At 39.6% G+C, this 15,296-nt stretch overlaps 3 protein-coding genes across 4 annotated transcripts; all 3 read left to right on the forward strand.

Moving 5' to 3' along the window:
- The first annotated feature begins 335 nt into the window (after window positions 1-335).
- Window positions 336-4,654, forward strand: LOC143421525 (nuclear factor 7, brain-like). Of its 2 annotated transcripts, none has more exons than XM_076891132.1 (2): window positions 336-682; window positions 1,829-4,654. In XM_076891132.1, exon 2 carries the CDS (start codon window positions 2,286-2,288, stop codon window positions 3,726-3,728), a length of 1,443 nt encoding a protein of 480 aa, XP_076747247.1. In that variant the 5' UTR covers window positions 336-682; window positions 1,829-2,285; the 3' UTR covers window positions 3,729-4,654. The 2 variants fall into 2 exon arrangements, with proteins under 2 accessions (XP_076747247.1, XP_076747248.1); XM_076891133.1 differs by lacking the exon at window positions 336-682 and adding an exon at window positions 987-1,089.
- A 1,532-nt stretch (window positions 4,655-6,186) lies between these two features.
- On the forward strand, window positions 6,187-8,805 carry LOC106677003 (E3 ubiquitin-protein ligase TRIM35). The gene has a single exon (XM_076891134.1). The coding sequence runs from the start codon at window positions 6,328-6,330 to the stop codon at window positions 7,762-7,764; it is 1,437 nt and encodes a 478-aa protein (XP_076747249.1). The 5' UTR covers window positions 6,187-6,327; the 3' UTR covers window positions 7,765-8,805.
- Window positions 8,806-11,750: 2,945 nt separating this feature from the next.
- Window positions 11,751-14,436, forward strand: LOC143421526 (E3 ubiquitin-protein ligase TRIM35-like). The gene has a single exon (XM_076891152.1). It carries the CDS (start codon window positions 11,953-11,955, stop codon window positions 13,393-13,395), a length of 1,443 nt encoding a protein of 480 aa, XP_076747267.1. The 5' UTR covers window positions 11,751-11,952; the 3' UTR covers window positions 13,396-14,436.
- The last annotated feature ends 860 nt before the right edge of the window (window positions 14,437-15,296 follow it).

Genomic DNA, 15,296 nt, shown 5'->3' on the forward strand with positions numbered 1-15,296 from the left:
CTCTCGGTAGACTGTTTCAAAACTTTGCTCCCCGTGTCACGTGACCAGAGTGCAGCCTCTGTGGTTAGACAATCTCGTTTGATCATATCACATGTTTTACTCGCGCATGTCACGTAAACGGAGTATAATCGCAGCGTATAATCGCAGCCTTTGCGGTTAGAAAATTGCACTTGATCATGTCAAATGCGATATATCGTTCAGCCCTAAAACAAAGGCAGTGGGGGACAGAGTGAATGAAGAGAAGTCGTCTCAGTGTTGTCACTGACTGGAGAAAGAAGATCGCAGAAGTTTAGAGTGTCTCCAGCTCATTTCATTGATGCCTCATCTGACTTGTTGGTATCTAAATCGGCTACAAGGATTAGACATGTAAAGAGAAACTGAGGTTTCATGGTGGTGTCACAAGTGAAAGGACTGGTTATTTTTCACAGGCATCCAGCTGACAAAGGCAGTTACGTCATCATGGGAGCTTCTGTTCTGTATTGTATAGAGAAGAGTGAGTGAGTGGACCAGGTCATTGATTCCCAGGCCTGCTGAAGATCATGGTTTCCCAGTGGTAGTGTAGGCAGCACATGCGCATATTCTATGATGTGATTTGTACTGTTGCAGGGTAGACTGAGGCATCCCTAAAGACTGATACATCAGGTCCTGGGCAGCAGGAGAGACGTCATGACAAGAAGAGATGGTACTGAAACAGTTCTAGTTTTACATTTCTCTGAGACTTTTGCAACATCAAAGATGGTGGATGAAGTAGTACAGTTGGTGCACTCTTACTTTACTCAGATATGTAGAAAAAGGATGAGAAATAATATTTATCACATCATCATTGTTATTACTGTCAACAGTAGTTATCAAAGTAATATATATTAACAAAAACATCCCTATCATTATCTGTATTATTTCATGCTGTGTTAAAAATAATTACATGCACTTTACAACATTCAGTTCAGGTCATGTTTGTTTAGCATTAGCATGCAGAAATGCCTTCAGGTAATCTTTTACCGTGCAGTATTAGAACAGGCTGAACTAGACAAACATTTTTATGGAATGAAACATGAGTGCGATACAACAAAGCTGCTCACCCTGAAAAAAGTAACTGCCACCTTAATGAAGCGGATGACACAAAGTACATACTAAGAGCTATAATGTAACAAATGTTCTTTTCTTATTAATGATTTCTAATGAACAGGGAAACCAAACACACTATAAACTGAGAAAAAGCATTTAGGCGGAATAAAGTCTCTAAAAATTATCTGATCAGTTTCAGGCTTGGTTGTTTGATATATTCTCAGAACAGAGAATAAGATATTAAACTGATAACTGGTGCATCTTTCACCTTTGTTTGGATAAAATGCTGGTTTGGGAAAAAAAGAAATCATGCCACCTCAGACTTTACCAGTTTACCTACTGCATGTTGTTTAGAACATTTTCACATTAATCCTAGTGAAGAGTGATGCAGTGGTGAGTCCTGTCACCTGTTAGGGTTGTAAATCCTTGATTATTTATTTAAATTATTTGATAAAGCTGTTTTAATTATTCTATTTATACACAATGCAAATGTGCTCATGAATGAGTTGGCTCTCTGTGTTTTGAGGGCCATAAGCTTCGTCCGGCGCAATGCCTGCTGAAATATTGACGTGGATGTAGATCGCTTGAGGTTCCTTTTTTGCTGCATGCTTACACATACACTGATAATGGTTAGAATAAGTCTTTCTAGGTCAGGAAGTCCAAACAAGATGCCCTGAACTGGGCCTTAAAATCAGCTGAGGGATAATATTAGATGATCAAGGCTACATAGGGTTGTTTTTCTTCTTTGTCTTTCTGATTCCAGGAGGAGCAGATACGAGGCGAGGTCGGACTGAACGGAGTGGATTGGAAGGGAGTTCAAACACATGCAAGTTAGGTTAACTGACTATCTCTATTTGTTAACCCTGGCACAGATTGTTGATCTGCCGAGTAACCTGTCTTTAAAACAGCAGCGTGAATGATCAGTATTTCTGCACAACTTCACTGACACAGAGAGGCTATCAGCATGTCTGATGCAGAATTTCTTTAACACCGTGAGAAACTGCACCATCTAGTGGTGACAGAGTGAAATGTCAGGGTGATTGATATCAGCTCCACCCATAACAGAGTAAATGAAACCTAAAGATTCACTTCGACGATCACCCGGGAACTCATTACAGTAAAGGTTGGGATCTGTACGGACGAATACAATTTAGTTCAAAAGTCAGAGTGACTGTATTTCGGTGAGTCTTTTCCTTTAAGTAATCTGTAAATTATCAGGGATGGCTGAGAAATTGCTTTTAGGTTACTTGAGTTGCCATGTGTGTTCAGAGACTTTCAGAGATCCTGTGTCTCTGAGCTGCAGCCACAGCTTCTGTTCAAGCTGCCTGCAGAAATTCTGGGAACAAACTCAAAACAAAAACTGTCCCATTTGTAAAAGAAAATCTTCAAAGGATGAAGCATCCATGAATTTTGCTCTGAAAGAACTTGCTGACTCCTTTGCTAAGACACACAGTGAGAGCTCATGTGAGACAGAAAAAGAAAAGGAGGAAGAGAAGGAGGAGGTGGTGTGTGATAAACATCCAGACGTCCCTTACTGGTACTGTGAGGATGAAGACAGAGCTGTGTGTCCTGTGTGTGAGTTTTCTCTCCACCAGAGTCACAAAGTGGTTCCTGTAGAAGAAGCAGTCAGTGACCTGGAGGAGCAGCTGAAATCTGACTTAAAGTCTCTGCAGGACAAGAGGAACAAATACAAACAAGTGGAGGAAACATACAATGAAATGAGGGAACACACGAAGAAGCAGCTGTTGTCCACAGAGAGGCAGATCAGAGCAGAGTTCAACAAGCTCCAGCAGTTCCTGAAAGAGGAAGAGGAGTCCAGACTGGCAGCTCTGAGGGAGGAAGAGGAGCAGAAGGGGAGGACTATCAGCAGAGAGATGAAGATGATTGAGGAGCAGATCTCCTCTCTGTCAGACAGCATCTCTGCTGTTGAAGAAGAGCTGCAGAAACACAGCGTGCCATTCCTCAGCAGTTATAAAGACACTCAGAGCAGAGCCCAGAGCTCAGTGTCAGATCCACAGCTGGTCTCAGGAGCACTGATAGATGTGGCCAAACACCTGGGCAACCTGTCCTTCAGAGTGTGGGAGAAGATGAAGGAGAAGGTCCACTTCAGTCCTGTCATTCTGGACCCAAACACTGCAAGCCCCCGTCTCTATCTGTCTGATGATCTGACCAGTGTGAGGAATGGAGACACAAAGCAGCAGCTTCCTGATAATCCAGAGAGAAACACTGAGTATGCCAATGTTTTTGGCTCTGAAGGCTTCAGCTCAGGGAAACACAGCTGGGAGGTGGAGGTGGGAGACCATCCTGGCTGGACTGTGGGTTTAGTTAAAGAGTCAGTTGACAGAAAGGGAGAGCGTTTTCCTTTACCAAAATATGGAATCTGGTGTTTATGGCATAACAGTGGAAAATACACTAATTTTGTTTGTCAGACTCTACAAGTGAAGAAGAGTCTCCAGAGGATCAGAGTCCAGCTGGACTATGACAGGGGGGAGGTGTCCTTCTATGACCCTGAAGACATGACTCACATCTGCACCCACAGAGACACTTTCACTGAGAAACTCTTCCCATTTTTTGAGGTTGGAGAAGCAGGAGACGCCAAAACCTCTGATATCAAAATCTGTCAGACTGAGATTTCTCTGAAAACTGCAACGACGTCTCTGTGAATTCTTTTTTCTTTTCTCTTGTTTCAAATTTTCTCGTTGTTTGTTACAGCTTGTTTTGTGGTTGTTTGTTTTTCAGTTTCGGCTACTCCTGTTGTTATTTTTTATGAGAGAAATTTCAGAAAGAAAAATTTAGCACCTGAAGCAATTTATACAATAAGATACAAATTATTTTCAAAACACAGAGTAAAACAAAATCATAAATGTAACATTTTTTGTTTTGTTGCAAATTCAGTTTGAAGGTGTTTAAAGTCATTAAGTGTTCATGAAACTGTTTTTAAACATTTAATCAGTATAAAATAGATGTGACATTGATAAACAAGCTCTGATAAATGTCACTTTCTTTACCTTTATCAGTTATTTAGATCCATATCAGCTAATAACAGCATCGTGACAATTTGTGCTTCTAATGTCTACTTTTAATACTTAACTGTCAGTGATTCATTTAAGTGATTTGCTTCATTTAAATGTGTTTCTTATAGCATGTTCTCCATTATGTTGCAAAATAAACCAAACTGTGTAGGTTGTCATAATAATTCAGCCATGTTTTTCTTTAAAATGTGTCATTGCAGAATAATGTTGACTGTCTGACATTTATTCAGTTGTATTCATACAAACTAAAGTTCATTATTGTTCCTAAGTTCTGTGTAAATTGCTTTGTCAGATACAGACACTGTTTTCTTTGCTACTGACTGACCCAAAGCATTTATTTCATAATTGTTGAACATTTGTACAGTTGGAGCTGCTGTTTGTTCCAGTGTGTTTCTGTGAACTCTCACTTCATATTCCAGATCACATCAGCACATTCAGGATTTCGTCTCGTTAACTGTGGATTTCCTGTTTTTCACCTGCAGAGCAAATATGATGAAAATGTTGGAAACACGAGTTCACTGATTTCCTGGATTATTTTCCGTCAATAAATACATCAAAGCCTGTCTGATGTGTCTGTAAACACAGAAAGACGCTGAACTTTCTATTTAAACTGTCATTTTATTGATAACACCTTAACACATTTTCTTGAAGTTAGTGAAACACGTGTAGCATATAAGAGAATAAAGCATCTAATCTGAGGAAACAGAACTAGAGGATTAATAGTGTTATACAGAAGAAATCCAAAAGTGTCAATAAGAGATAAAAGGAAAGTAAGAGGAGGACACTTCATGTAGTTTATGTGCAGGGCTGCACAAACAGCCTCTGTTCAATTTCTGATGAACTGCGGATGTCTCTGACTGGACTTTCTGTTTGATTATGTTTGTTCCTTTATTTGTTTTTACTTTGACTACAAGTGGCAGATGGCTGCCCACTCCCTGAACTTGGTTCTGCTGGAGGCTTCTTCCTGCTAAAGGGGAGTTTTTCCTTCCCACTGTTGCCAAAGCCCAAAATCATAGAGAGTCATACGACTGTTGGGATTTTCTCTGTTTTCTTGGTATTATTGTAGGGTCTTTCCCTTACAGTATAAAACTTCTTAAGGCGAATGTTGTTCTGATTTAGCATCATATAAATAAAAGTTAATAGAATTACAGGCTTAGTTAACAGGAAGGAAGAATATCCTGCTTTACCAAAGTTAGACATTTGGTGTTTCTAATATAACAATAGACAACATACAGATGTTGTTGGTCAGACTGTGACCCTGAAGACATGACTCACATCTACACTCACAGAGACACTTTCACTGAGACACGTTTAATATTTGGAAAGCAGGAGATGCCAAAACAGTCTAAGGGAGTTTTCATCATAGTTCAGTGAGATCTCAGTAATTTTCTGTTTTTTGGTTTTTATTTTTGGTTTATTTTTAATTTTTGTGTAAATGGGTATCATATTCTATCAACGTGTCCTTCAGAGTGTGGGAGAAGATGAAGGAAAAGGTCCACTTCAGTCCTGTCATTCTGGACCCAAACACTGCACACTGTTGTCGCTATCTGTCTGATGATCTGATCAGTGTGAGACTTGGATTTAAAAAAACAGCAGATTTCTGACAATCCACAGAAAAACATTAAGTATCCCGACGCTTTTGGCTCTGAGGGCTTCAGCTCAGGGAAACACAGCTGGGAGGTGGGAGACCATCCTGAGTGGAGTGTGGGTTTAATAAAAGTGTCAGCTGACAAGAATGAATCATTCATTTCACCAGAAACTGGAACCTGGTGTTTAAATTATGAGAGTGGAAAATACACTGATGTTGTTTATCAGACTCTAAGAGTGACGAAGAGTCTCCAGAGGATCAATGACCGTCCCCAAGAGAAGCATTTATTAATGACAGCTCAGTGCAGCCTAAGTTCAAACCAGAATTTAAAAAGCGACGCATATTAATGTTGGTTCAGTCACATTTCTCTCTGAAGCATAGAGACTATCGGCGGTAGTCTGGTGGTGTATTCAACATCTATATCACAGACACAGCGCCATCTAGTGAGAATGTAATAAAATAGCAAGTCCATTACTATCAGCTCCGCCCCTAACAGAGTAAATGAAACTTAAACTCATTGTCGACAACGCTGGAGACGCCTTCACATTAAAACCTGCGCTCTGTACCGAAGAGCACAATTTGGCGGCATTATCAAGCAAAGAGGTCGTATTTCGGTGAGTCATTGAAACCAAACCCTGGAAAATGGCAGAGAAAGTCGCACTTTTTGAAAACTATCTGAGCTGCCATGTGTGTTCAGAGACTTTCAGAGATCCTGTGTCTCTGAGCTGCAGCCACAGCTTCTGTTCAAGCTGCCTGCAGAAATTCTGGGAACAAACTAAAAACAAAAACTGTCCCATTTGTAAAAGAAAATCTTCAAAGGATGAAGCATCTATAAACGTTTCTCTCAAAGAACTTGCTGACTCCTTTGCTAAGAAACACAGTGAGAGCTCACCTGAGGCAGAAAACGAGAAGGAGGAGGTGGTGTGTGATAAACATCCAGACGTCCCTTACTGGTACTGTGAGGATGAAGACAGAGCTGTGTGTCCTGTGTGTGACTTTTCTCTCCACCAGACTCACAAAGTGGTTCCTGTAGAAGAAGCAGTCAGTGACCTGAAGGAGCAGCTGAAATCTGACTTAAAGTCTCTGCAGGACAAGAGGAACAAATACAAACAAGTGGAGGAAACATACAATGAAATGAGGGAACACATGAAGAAGCAGCTGTTGTCCACAGAGCGGCAGATCAGAGCAGAGTTCAACAAGCTCCAGCAGTTCCTGAAAGAGGAAGAGGAGTCCAGACTGGCAGCTCTGAGGGAGGAAGAGGAGCAGAAGGGGAGGACTATCAGCAGAGAGATGAAGATGATTGAGGAGCAGATCTCCTCTCTGTCAGACAGCATCTCTGCTGTTGAAGAAGAGCTGCAGAAACACAGCGTGCCATTCCTCAGCAGTTATAAAGACACTCAGAGCAGAGCCCAGAGCTCAGTGTCAGATCCACAGCTGGTCTCAGGAGCACTGATAGATGTGGCCAAACACCTGGGCAACCTGTCCTTCAGAGTGTGGGAGAAGATGAAGGAGAAGGTCCACTTTAGTCCTGTCATTCTGGACCCAAACACTGCAAACTGCTGGCTCTATCTGTCTGATGATCTGACCAGTGTGAGGAATGGAGACACAAAGCAGCAGCTTCCTGATCATCCAGAGAGAAACACTAAGTATCCCACTGTTTTTGGCTCTGAGGGTTTCAGCTCAGGGAAACACAGCTGGGAGGTGGAGGTGGGAGACCATCCTGGCTGGCTTGTGGGTTTAAGTAAAGAGTCAGTTGACAGGAAGGGAGAGATTTTTGTTTCACTAAAATATGGAATCTGGTGTTTAAATCATGGCAGTGGAAAATACACTAATGGTGATGGTCAGACTGTGAGAGTGAAGAAGAGTCTCCAGAGGATCAGAGTCCAGCTGGACTATGACAGGGGGGAGGTGTCCTTCTATGACCCTGAAGACATGACTCACATCTGCACTCACAGAGACACTTTCACTGAGAAACTCTTCCCATTTTTCAGTATTGGAAAGGCAGGAAATGCCAAAACCTCTGATATCAAAATCTGTCAGACTGAGATTTCTCTGAAAACTGCAACGACGTCTCTGTGAACTTTTTTTCTCTTGTCTCATCCTTTTAGTTACAGCTTGTTTTGTGGTTGTTTGTTTTTCAATTTAGGCAACTCCTGTTTTTATTTTTTAGGTAAGAAATTGCAGAAAGAAAGATTTGTATCTGAAGCATTTTATACAATGTGATAAAAATCATTTTCAAAACACAGTAAAATTAAAGGATAAAAGTAATTTTTGCTTTGTTTTCTTGCAAATTCAGTTTGAAGGTCCTTAAAACTTTATATTTATTTGTTCTTTTTTTGGTTGATTTTTTCCTTTTTTGACAAATATATAGCAGTTTCAAGTCATTGGGTGTTCATGAAACAGTTTTTAAACATCTAAACAGTGCGAAGTTGAACAAACTTCCATGTGTCAGACATTGATGAACAAGCACTGATAAATGTCACTTTCCTTTCCTTCATCAGTTATTTAGATCCATATCAGCTAATAACAGCATCGTGACAATTTGTGTTTTAATGGTTTCAAAATGATAAATAGACTTGACTTAAATAATCCTAATGTCATCTTTTAAAACTTAACTGTCAGTGATTCATTTAAGTGATTTGCTTCATTTAAATGTGTTTCTTATAGCATGTTCTCCATTATGTTGCAAAATAAACCAAACTGTGTAGGTTGTCATAATAATTCAGCCATGTTTTTCTTTAAAATGTGTCATTGCAGAATAATGTTGACTGTCTGACATTTATTCAGTTGTATTCATACAAACTAAAGTTCATTATTGTTCCTAAGTTCTGTGTAAATTGCTTTGTCAGATACAGACACTGTTTTCTTTGCTACTGACTGACCCAAAGCATTTATTTCATAATTGTTGAACATTTGTGCAGTTGGAGCTGCTGTTTGTTCCAGTGTGTTTCTGTGAACTCTCACTTCATATTCCAGATCACATCAGCACATTCAGCATTTGGTCTTGTTAACTGTGGACTTCCTGTTTTACACCTGCAGAGCAGATATGATGAAAATGTCGGAAACATGAGTTCACTGATTTCCTGGATTATTTTCTGTCAATAAAAATATCAAAGTCTGGCTGCGTTTTGATTTGTGTTTAAACATAGAAGAAAATTTGATCTCTTAATTTTTATTGTTTAATTCTTACTGTATTCAAACTGTCCTTTTATTGGTAACACATCTTGTTGAAGTTAGAGAAACACGTGCATCACCTAAGAGAATAAAGCAATAATCTGAAGAATCAGAGAATTTAAGGATTAATATTATTATACAGAAGAAATCTAAAGTAGCAATAAGAGACAAAAGGAAAAGTAAGAGGAGGAAACTTCATGTAGTTTATGTGTAGGGCTGCACAAAAAACCTGTGTTTATTATTTAATCGTTGATAATTCAAACAGAATGATGATTTATTAGAGGCATCAGTGCCATTTTAGTCCCCACTGTGCAGCCCTGATGTTGTTGGTCAGACTGTGACAGTGAAGAAGAGTCTCCAGAGGATCAGAGTCCAGCTGGACTATGACAGGGGGGAGGTGTCCTTCTATGACCCTGAAGACATGACTCACATCTACACTCACAGAGACACTTTCACTGAGATTCGTGTAATATTGGAAAAGCAGGAGATGCCAAAACAACTGATAATAACCTGTTTTAGACTTTTAGAACTTTTCATTGTAGTTCAGTGAGATCTCAGTGAATTTCTTTCCTTTGGTTCATTTTACATTTTTGTGTAAATTATTGTCAATGTATTTGTTTCATCTTTCAATCTTTAATCAGTCCCATCAATTTCTTTCTATGTGAGAAAACACTAAAATATCTCTTGGAGTAACAAATGTACAACATGAACTGCTCATGACTGAAACACAGAACAGTCATGTGTTCATTTCTTGTCATTTAAGGTCAAGAGCCGTCACTACAGGCCTGCAGGCAGAAATCTGAGAAGCCTGATCTGAAACTTTTCTGTTAGTCACTGTGATTTGGAGCGACTAAAAGTGATCAAAAACCATTTAAATAACAATTTGACTAGTTCATCTTTTGGTTGTTTCAGTGGCTGAAACACTAAAAATAACGTTTTTTTTCTCCTTTTTTGGACACCTGCTGTATTTGAAAGCAATTTGAGTCTTTTTAATTATTATTGTTGCATGGAGGATTTACAAAACTCACTGAAGATGTTATAATGAAAACACTGAACATTTGAAAACCTCATCAGGCAAGTCTTGATACAAATACTGAAGCTGAGAACATTTCCTCTGTATTTGTATTTGATACTAATTAGTCTTATTAACTGTGGAGTTCAAGTTTTTCTCCTGATGAACAAAAATTGTGAAAATATCAGCAAAACAAGTTCATTAATCTCCTGTTTTTTTTTCTGTCAGTTAAATACATCAAAGCCTGTCTGATGTGTCTGTAAACACAGAAGGACGCTGAACTTTCTATTTAAACTGTCATTTTATTGATAACACCTTAACACATTTTATTGAAGTTAGAGAAACACGTGAAGCATGTAAGAGAACAGAGCAATAATCAGAAGAATCAGAGAACTAGAGGATTAATATTATTATACAGAAGAAACCCAACATGACAATAAGAGACAAAGGGAAAGACTATGACAGGGGGGAGGTGTCCTTCTATGACCCTGAAGACATGACTCTGATCTACACTCACAGAGACACTTTCACTGAGAAACTCTTCCCATTTTTTGAGGTTGGAGAAGCAGGAGACACCAAAACCTCTGATATCAAAATGTGTCCGATGAGATTTCTTCAAAAATGAGGTGGAAGTAAACAACCCACGACAGACCCGATGACACACTTATGCTTTTCAGCATCTTTAACCACTTTTATTGCACGGTTGCTGTCACAACACCCCGCAGCTGCAGCTTCCCTGCTGCCAGCCACACATACACAACAACAACATTCACTCTGGACTCAGTTCATTGGTTTATGCCGGAGAGGCGTGATTGTGGATGCCGCTTTGATGTGTCTGCCTCACCTGCAGCGGCACTGCAGATCAGGCCCCGCCACAATGAAAAAAAGAGACATAACAAAAGTAGAAAGAGCCAACTGCAGAGAAATGATGCACTAAGGTTGGAAACAGAGGCAGTGGGGGAAAGAGTGAAAGACACCCTAAGAAGAGAAGCTGACTCCGTGTTGTCACTGGCTGGAGAAAGAAGATGGCAGAAGTTTAGAGTGTCTCCAGCTCATCTCAGTGATGCCTCATCTGACTTGTTGGTATCTAAATTGGCTACAAGGATTAGACATGTAAAGAGAAACTGCAGTTTCATGGTGGTGTCACAAGTGAAAGGACTGGTTCATCTTCCCAGATATCCAGGTGATGAAGGCAGTTACGTCATCACGGGACCTTCTATTCTATATTGTATAGATAAATGTCTTTGACAGAAAATTTAAACATAATATTTTCATGTTACCTGAAGGTTGTACTGGACAGTAAGTCCAGTTTAAAGATATTACTTTGAATTGAATTGAATACTTTGAAGTGATGCATCTTTCCCAAATAATAAATTATTGGTCTTTAAACCTTTATTTGGATAAAATGCTGGTTTGGCAAAAAAAAATAAAAAATAATAATAATGTCACAGCACTCTTTAGAGTTTACCTACCACTGCATGTTGTTTAGAACATTTTCAGATTAATCCTAGTGAAGAGTGATGCAGTGGTGAGTCCTGTCACCTCACAACAACATGTTCCTGGGTTTATTCAGGGTGGGGTTTTTCTCTGCAGCTTAGATGTTGTTCCTCTGTCTCTGTGGGTTCAGTCCGAGTAATCTGGCTTCCTCCCACAGTTCAAACACATGCAGGTTAGGTTAACTGATGATCCAAAATTGTCTGTCTGTCTCTACTTTTTTAACCCTGCCACAGATTGTTGACCTGCTCAGTGTCTAACCTGCCTTTAAAACAGCAGCACAACTGAACAGTATTTCTGCACAAGTTCACAGACACAGACAGGTATGAGCATGTCTGATGCAGTATTTCTTTAACACTCTGAAAAACTGCGCCATCTAGTGGTGACAGAGTGAAATGGCGGGGTCATTGATATCAGCTCCACCCATAAGAGAGTAAATGAAACCTAAAGATTCACTTTCACGATCACCCGGGAACGCATTACAGTAAAGGCTGGGATCTGTACTGACGAATACAATTTTGTTCAAAAGTCAGAGTGACTGTATTTCGGTGAGTCTTGTCCTTTAAGTAATCTGTAAATTATCAGGGATGGCTGAGAAATTGCTTTTAGAAGGTTACTTGAGCTGCCACGTGTGTTCAGAGACTTTCAGAGATCCTGTGTCTCTGAGCTGCAGCCACAGCTTCTGTTCAAGCTGCCTGCAGAAATTCTGGGAACAAACTAAAAACAAAAACTGTCCCATTTGTAAAAGAAAATCTTCAAAGGATGAACCATCCATGAATTTTGCTCTGAAAGAACTTGCTGACTCCTTTGCTAAGGGGCAGAGTGAGAGCTCACCTGAGACAGAAAACGAGAAGGAGGAAGAGAAGGAGGAGGTGGTGTGTGATAAACATCCAGACGTCCCTTACTGGTACTGTGAGGATGAAGACAGAGCTGTGTGTCCTGTGTGTGACTTTTCTCTCCACCAGAGTCACAAAGTGGTTCCTGTAGAAGAAGCAGTCAGTGACCTGAAGGAGCAGCTGAAATCTGACTTAAAGTCTCTGCAGGACAAGAGGAACAAATACAAACAAGTGGAGGAAACATACAATGAAGTGATTCAACACTCCAAGAAGCAGCTGTTGTCCACAGAGAGGCAGATCAGAGCAGAGTTCAACAAGCTCCAGCAGTTCCTGAGAGAGGAAGAGGAGTCCAGACTGGCAGCTCTGAGGGAGGAAGGTGAGCAGAAGGGGAGGACTATCAGCAGAGAGATGAAGATGATTGAGGAGCAGATCTCCTCTCTGTCAGACAGCATCTCTGCTGTTGAAGAAGAGCTGCAGAAACACAGCGTGCCATTCCTCAGCAGTTATAAAGACACTCAGAGCAGAGCCCAGAGCTCAGTGTCAGATCCACAGCTGGTCTCAGGAGCACTGATAGATGTGGCCAAACACCTGGGCAACCTGTCCTTCAGAGTGTGGGAGAAGATGAAGGAGAAGGTCCACTTCAGTCCTGTCATTCTGGACCCAAACACTGCAAGCCCCTATCTCTATCTGTCTGATGATCTGACCAGTGTGAGGAATGGAGACACAGGGCAGCAGCTTCCTGATAATCCAGAGAGAAACACTAATTATCCTGAAGTTTTTGGCTCTGAGGGCTTCAGCTCAGGGAAACACAGCTGGGACGTGGAGGTGGGAGACCATCCTGGCTGGACTGTGGGTTTAGTTAAAGAGTCAGTTGACAAAAATGAGCCATTTGTTTCACCAGAATTTGGAATCTGGTGTTTATTGCATCGCAGTGGAAAATACACCAATGGTGCTGGTCAGACTGTGACAGTGAAGAAGAGTCTCCAGAGGATCAGAGTCCAGCTGGACTATGACAGGGGGGAGGTGTCCTTCTATCACCCTGAAGACATGACTCACATCTGCACTCACAGAGACACTTTCACTGAGAAACTCTTCCCATATTTTAACATTGGAGAGGCAGGAGACGCCAAAACCTCTGATATCAAAATCTGTCAGACTGAGATTTCTCTGAAAACTGCAACGACGTCTCTGTGAACTTTTTTTCTCTTGTCTCATCCTTTTAGTTACAGCTTGTTTTGTGGTTGTTTGTTTTTCAATTTAGGCAACTCCTGTTTTTATTTTTTAGGTAAGAAATTGCAGAAAGAAAGATTTGTATCTGAAGCATTTTATACAATGTGATAAAAATCATTTTCAAAACACAGTAAAATTAAAGGATAAAAGTAATTTTTGCTTTGTTTTCTTGCAAATTCAGTTTGAAGGTCCTTAAAACTTTATATTTATTTGTTCTTTTTTTGGTTGATTTTTTCCTTTTTTGACAAATATATAGCAGTTTCAAGTCATTGGGTGTTCATGAAACAGTTTTTACACATTTAAACAGTGCGAAGTTGAACATACTTCCATGTGTCAGACATTGATGAACAAGCACTGATAAATGTCACTTTCCTTTCCTTCATCAGTTATTTAGATCCATATCAGCTAATAACAGCATCGTGACAATTTGTGTTTTAATGGTTTCAAAATGATAAATAGACTTGACTTAAATAATCCTAATGTCATCTTTTAATACTTAACTGTCAGTGATTCATTTAAGTGATTTGCTTCATTTAAATGTGTTTCTTATAGCATGTTCTCCATTATGTTGCAAAATAAACCAAACTGTGTAGGTTGTCATAATAATTCAGCCATGTTTTTCTTTAAAATGTGTCATTGCAGAATAATGTTGACTGTCTGACATTTATTCAGTTGTATTCATACAAACTAAAGTTCATTATTGTTCCTAAGTTCTGTGTAAATTGCTTTGTCAGATACAGACACTGTTTTCTTTGCTACTGACTGACCCAAAGCATTTATTTCATAATTGTTGAACATTTGTACAGTTGGAGCTGCTGTTTGTTCCAGTGTGTTTCTGTGAACTCTCACTTCATATTCCAGATCACATCAGCACATTCAGGATTTGGTCTTGTTAACTGTGGATTTCCTGTTTTACACCTGCAGAGCAGATATGATGAAAATGTCAGAAACACGAGTTCACTGATTTCCTGGATTATTTTCTGTCAATAAAAATATCAAAGTCTGGCTGCGTTTTGATTTGTGTATAAACATAGAAGAAAATTTGATCTCTTAATTTTTATTGTTTAATTCTTACTGTATTCAAACTGTCCTTTTATTGGTAACACATTAACACATCTTGTTGAAGTTAGAGAAACACGTGCATCACCTAAGAGAATAAAGCAATAATCTGAAGAATCAGAGAATTTAAGGATTAATATTATTATACAGAAGAAATCTAAAGTGTCAATAAGAGACAAAAGGAAAAGTAAGAGGAGGAAACTTCATGTAGTTTGTGTGTAGGGCTGCACAAAAAACCTGTGTTTATTATTTAATCGTTGATAATTCAAACAGAATGATGATTTATTAGAGGCATCAGTGCCATTTTAGTCCCCACTGTGCAGCCCTGATGTTGTTGGTCAGACTGTGACAGTGAAGAAGAGTCTCCAGAGGATCAGAGTCCAGCTGGACTATGACAGGGGGGAGGTGTCCTTCTATGACCCTGAAGACATGACTCACATCTGCACTCACAGAGACACTTTCACTGAGATTCGTGTAATATTGGAAAAGCAGGAGATGCCAAAACAACTGATAATAACCTGTTTTAGACTTTTAGAGCTTTTCATTGTAGTTCAGTGAGATCTCAGTGAATTTCTTTCCTTTGGTTCATTTTACATTTTTGTGTAAATTATTGTGAATGTATTTGTTTCATCTTTCAATCTTTAATCAATCCCATCAATTTCTTTCTATGTGAGAAAACACTAAAATATCTCTTGGAGTAACTGAAATGTACAACATGAACTGCTGATGACTGAAACACAGAACAGTCATGTGTTCATTTCTTGTCATTTAAGGTCAAGAGCCGTCACTACAGGCCTGCAGGCAGA

Source organism: Maylandia zebra, linkage group LG12 (genome assembly GCF_041146795.1).
Source record: "Maylandia zebra isolate NMK-2024a linkage group LG12, Mzebra_GT3a, whole genome shotgun sequence".
Classification (NCBI taxonomy): domain Eukaryota; kingdom Metazoa; phylum Chordata; class Actinopteri; order Cichliformes; family Cichlidae; genus Maylandia; species Maylandia zebra.

What these genes read in the sequence shown, in the direction of transcription:
- LOC106677003 (XM_076891134.1), top strand. Translation starts at nt 6,328, where the DNA reads ATGGCAGAGAAAGTCGCACTTTTTGAAAACTATCTGAGCTGCCATGTG.
- LOC143421526 (XM_076891152.1), top strand. Translation starts at nt 11,953, where the DNA reads ATGGCTGAGAAATTGCTTTTAGAAGGTTACTTGAGCTGCCACGTGTGT.
- LOC143421525 (XM_076891132.1), top strand. Translation starts at nt 2,286, where the DNA reads ATGGCTGAGAAATTGCTTTTAGGTTACTTGAGTTGCCATGTGTGTTCA.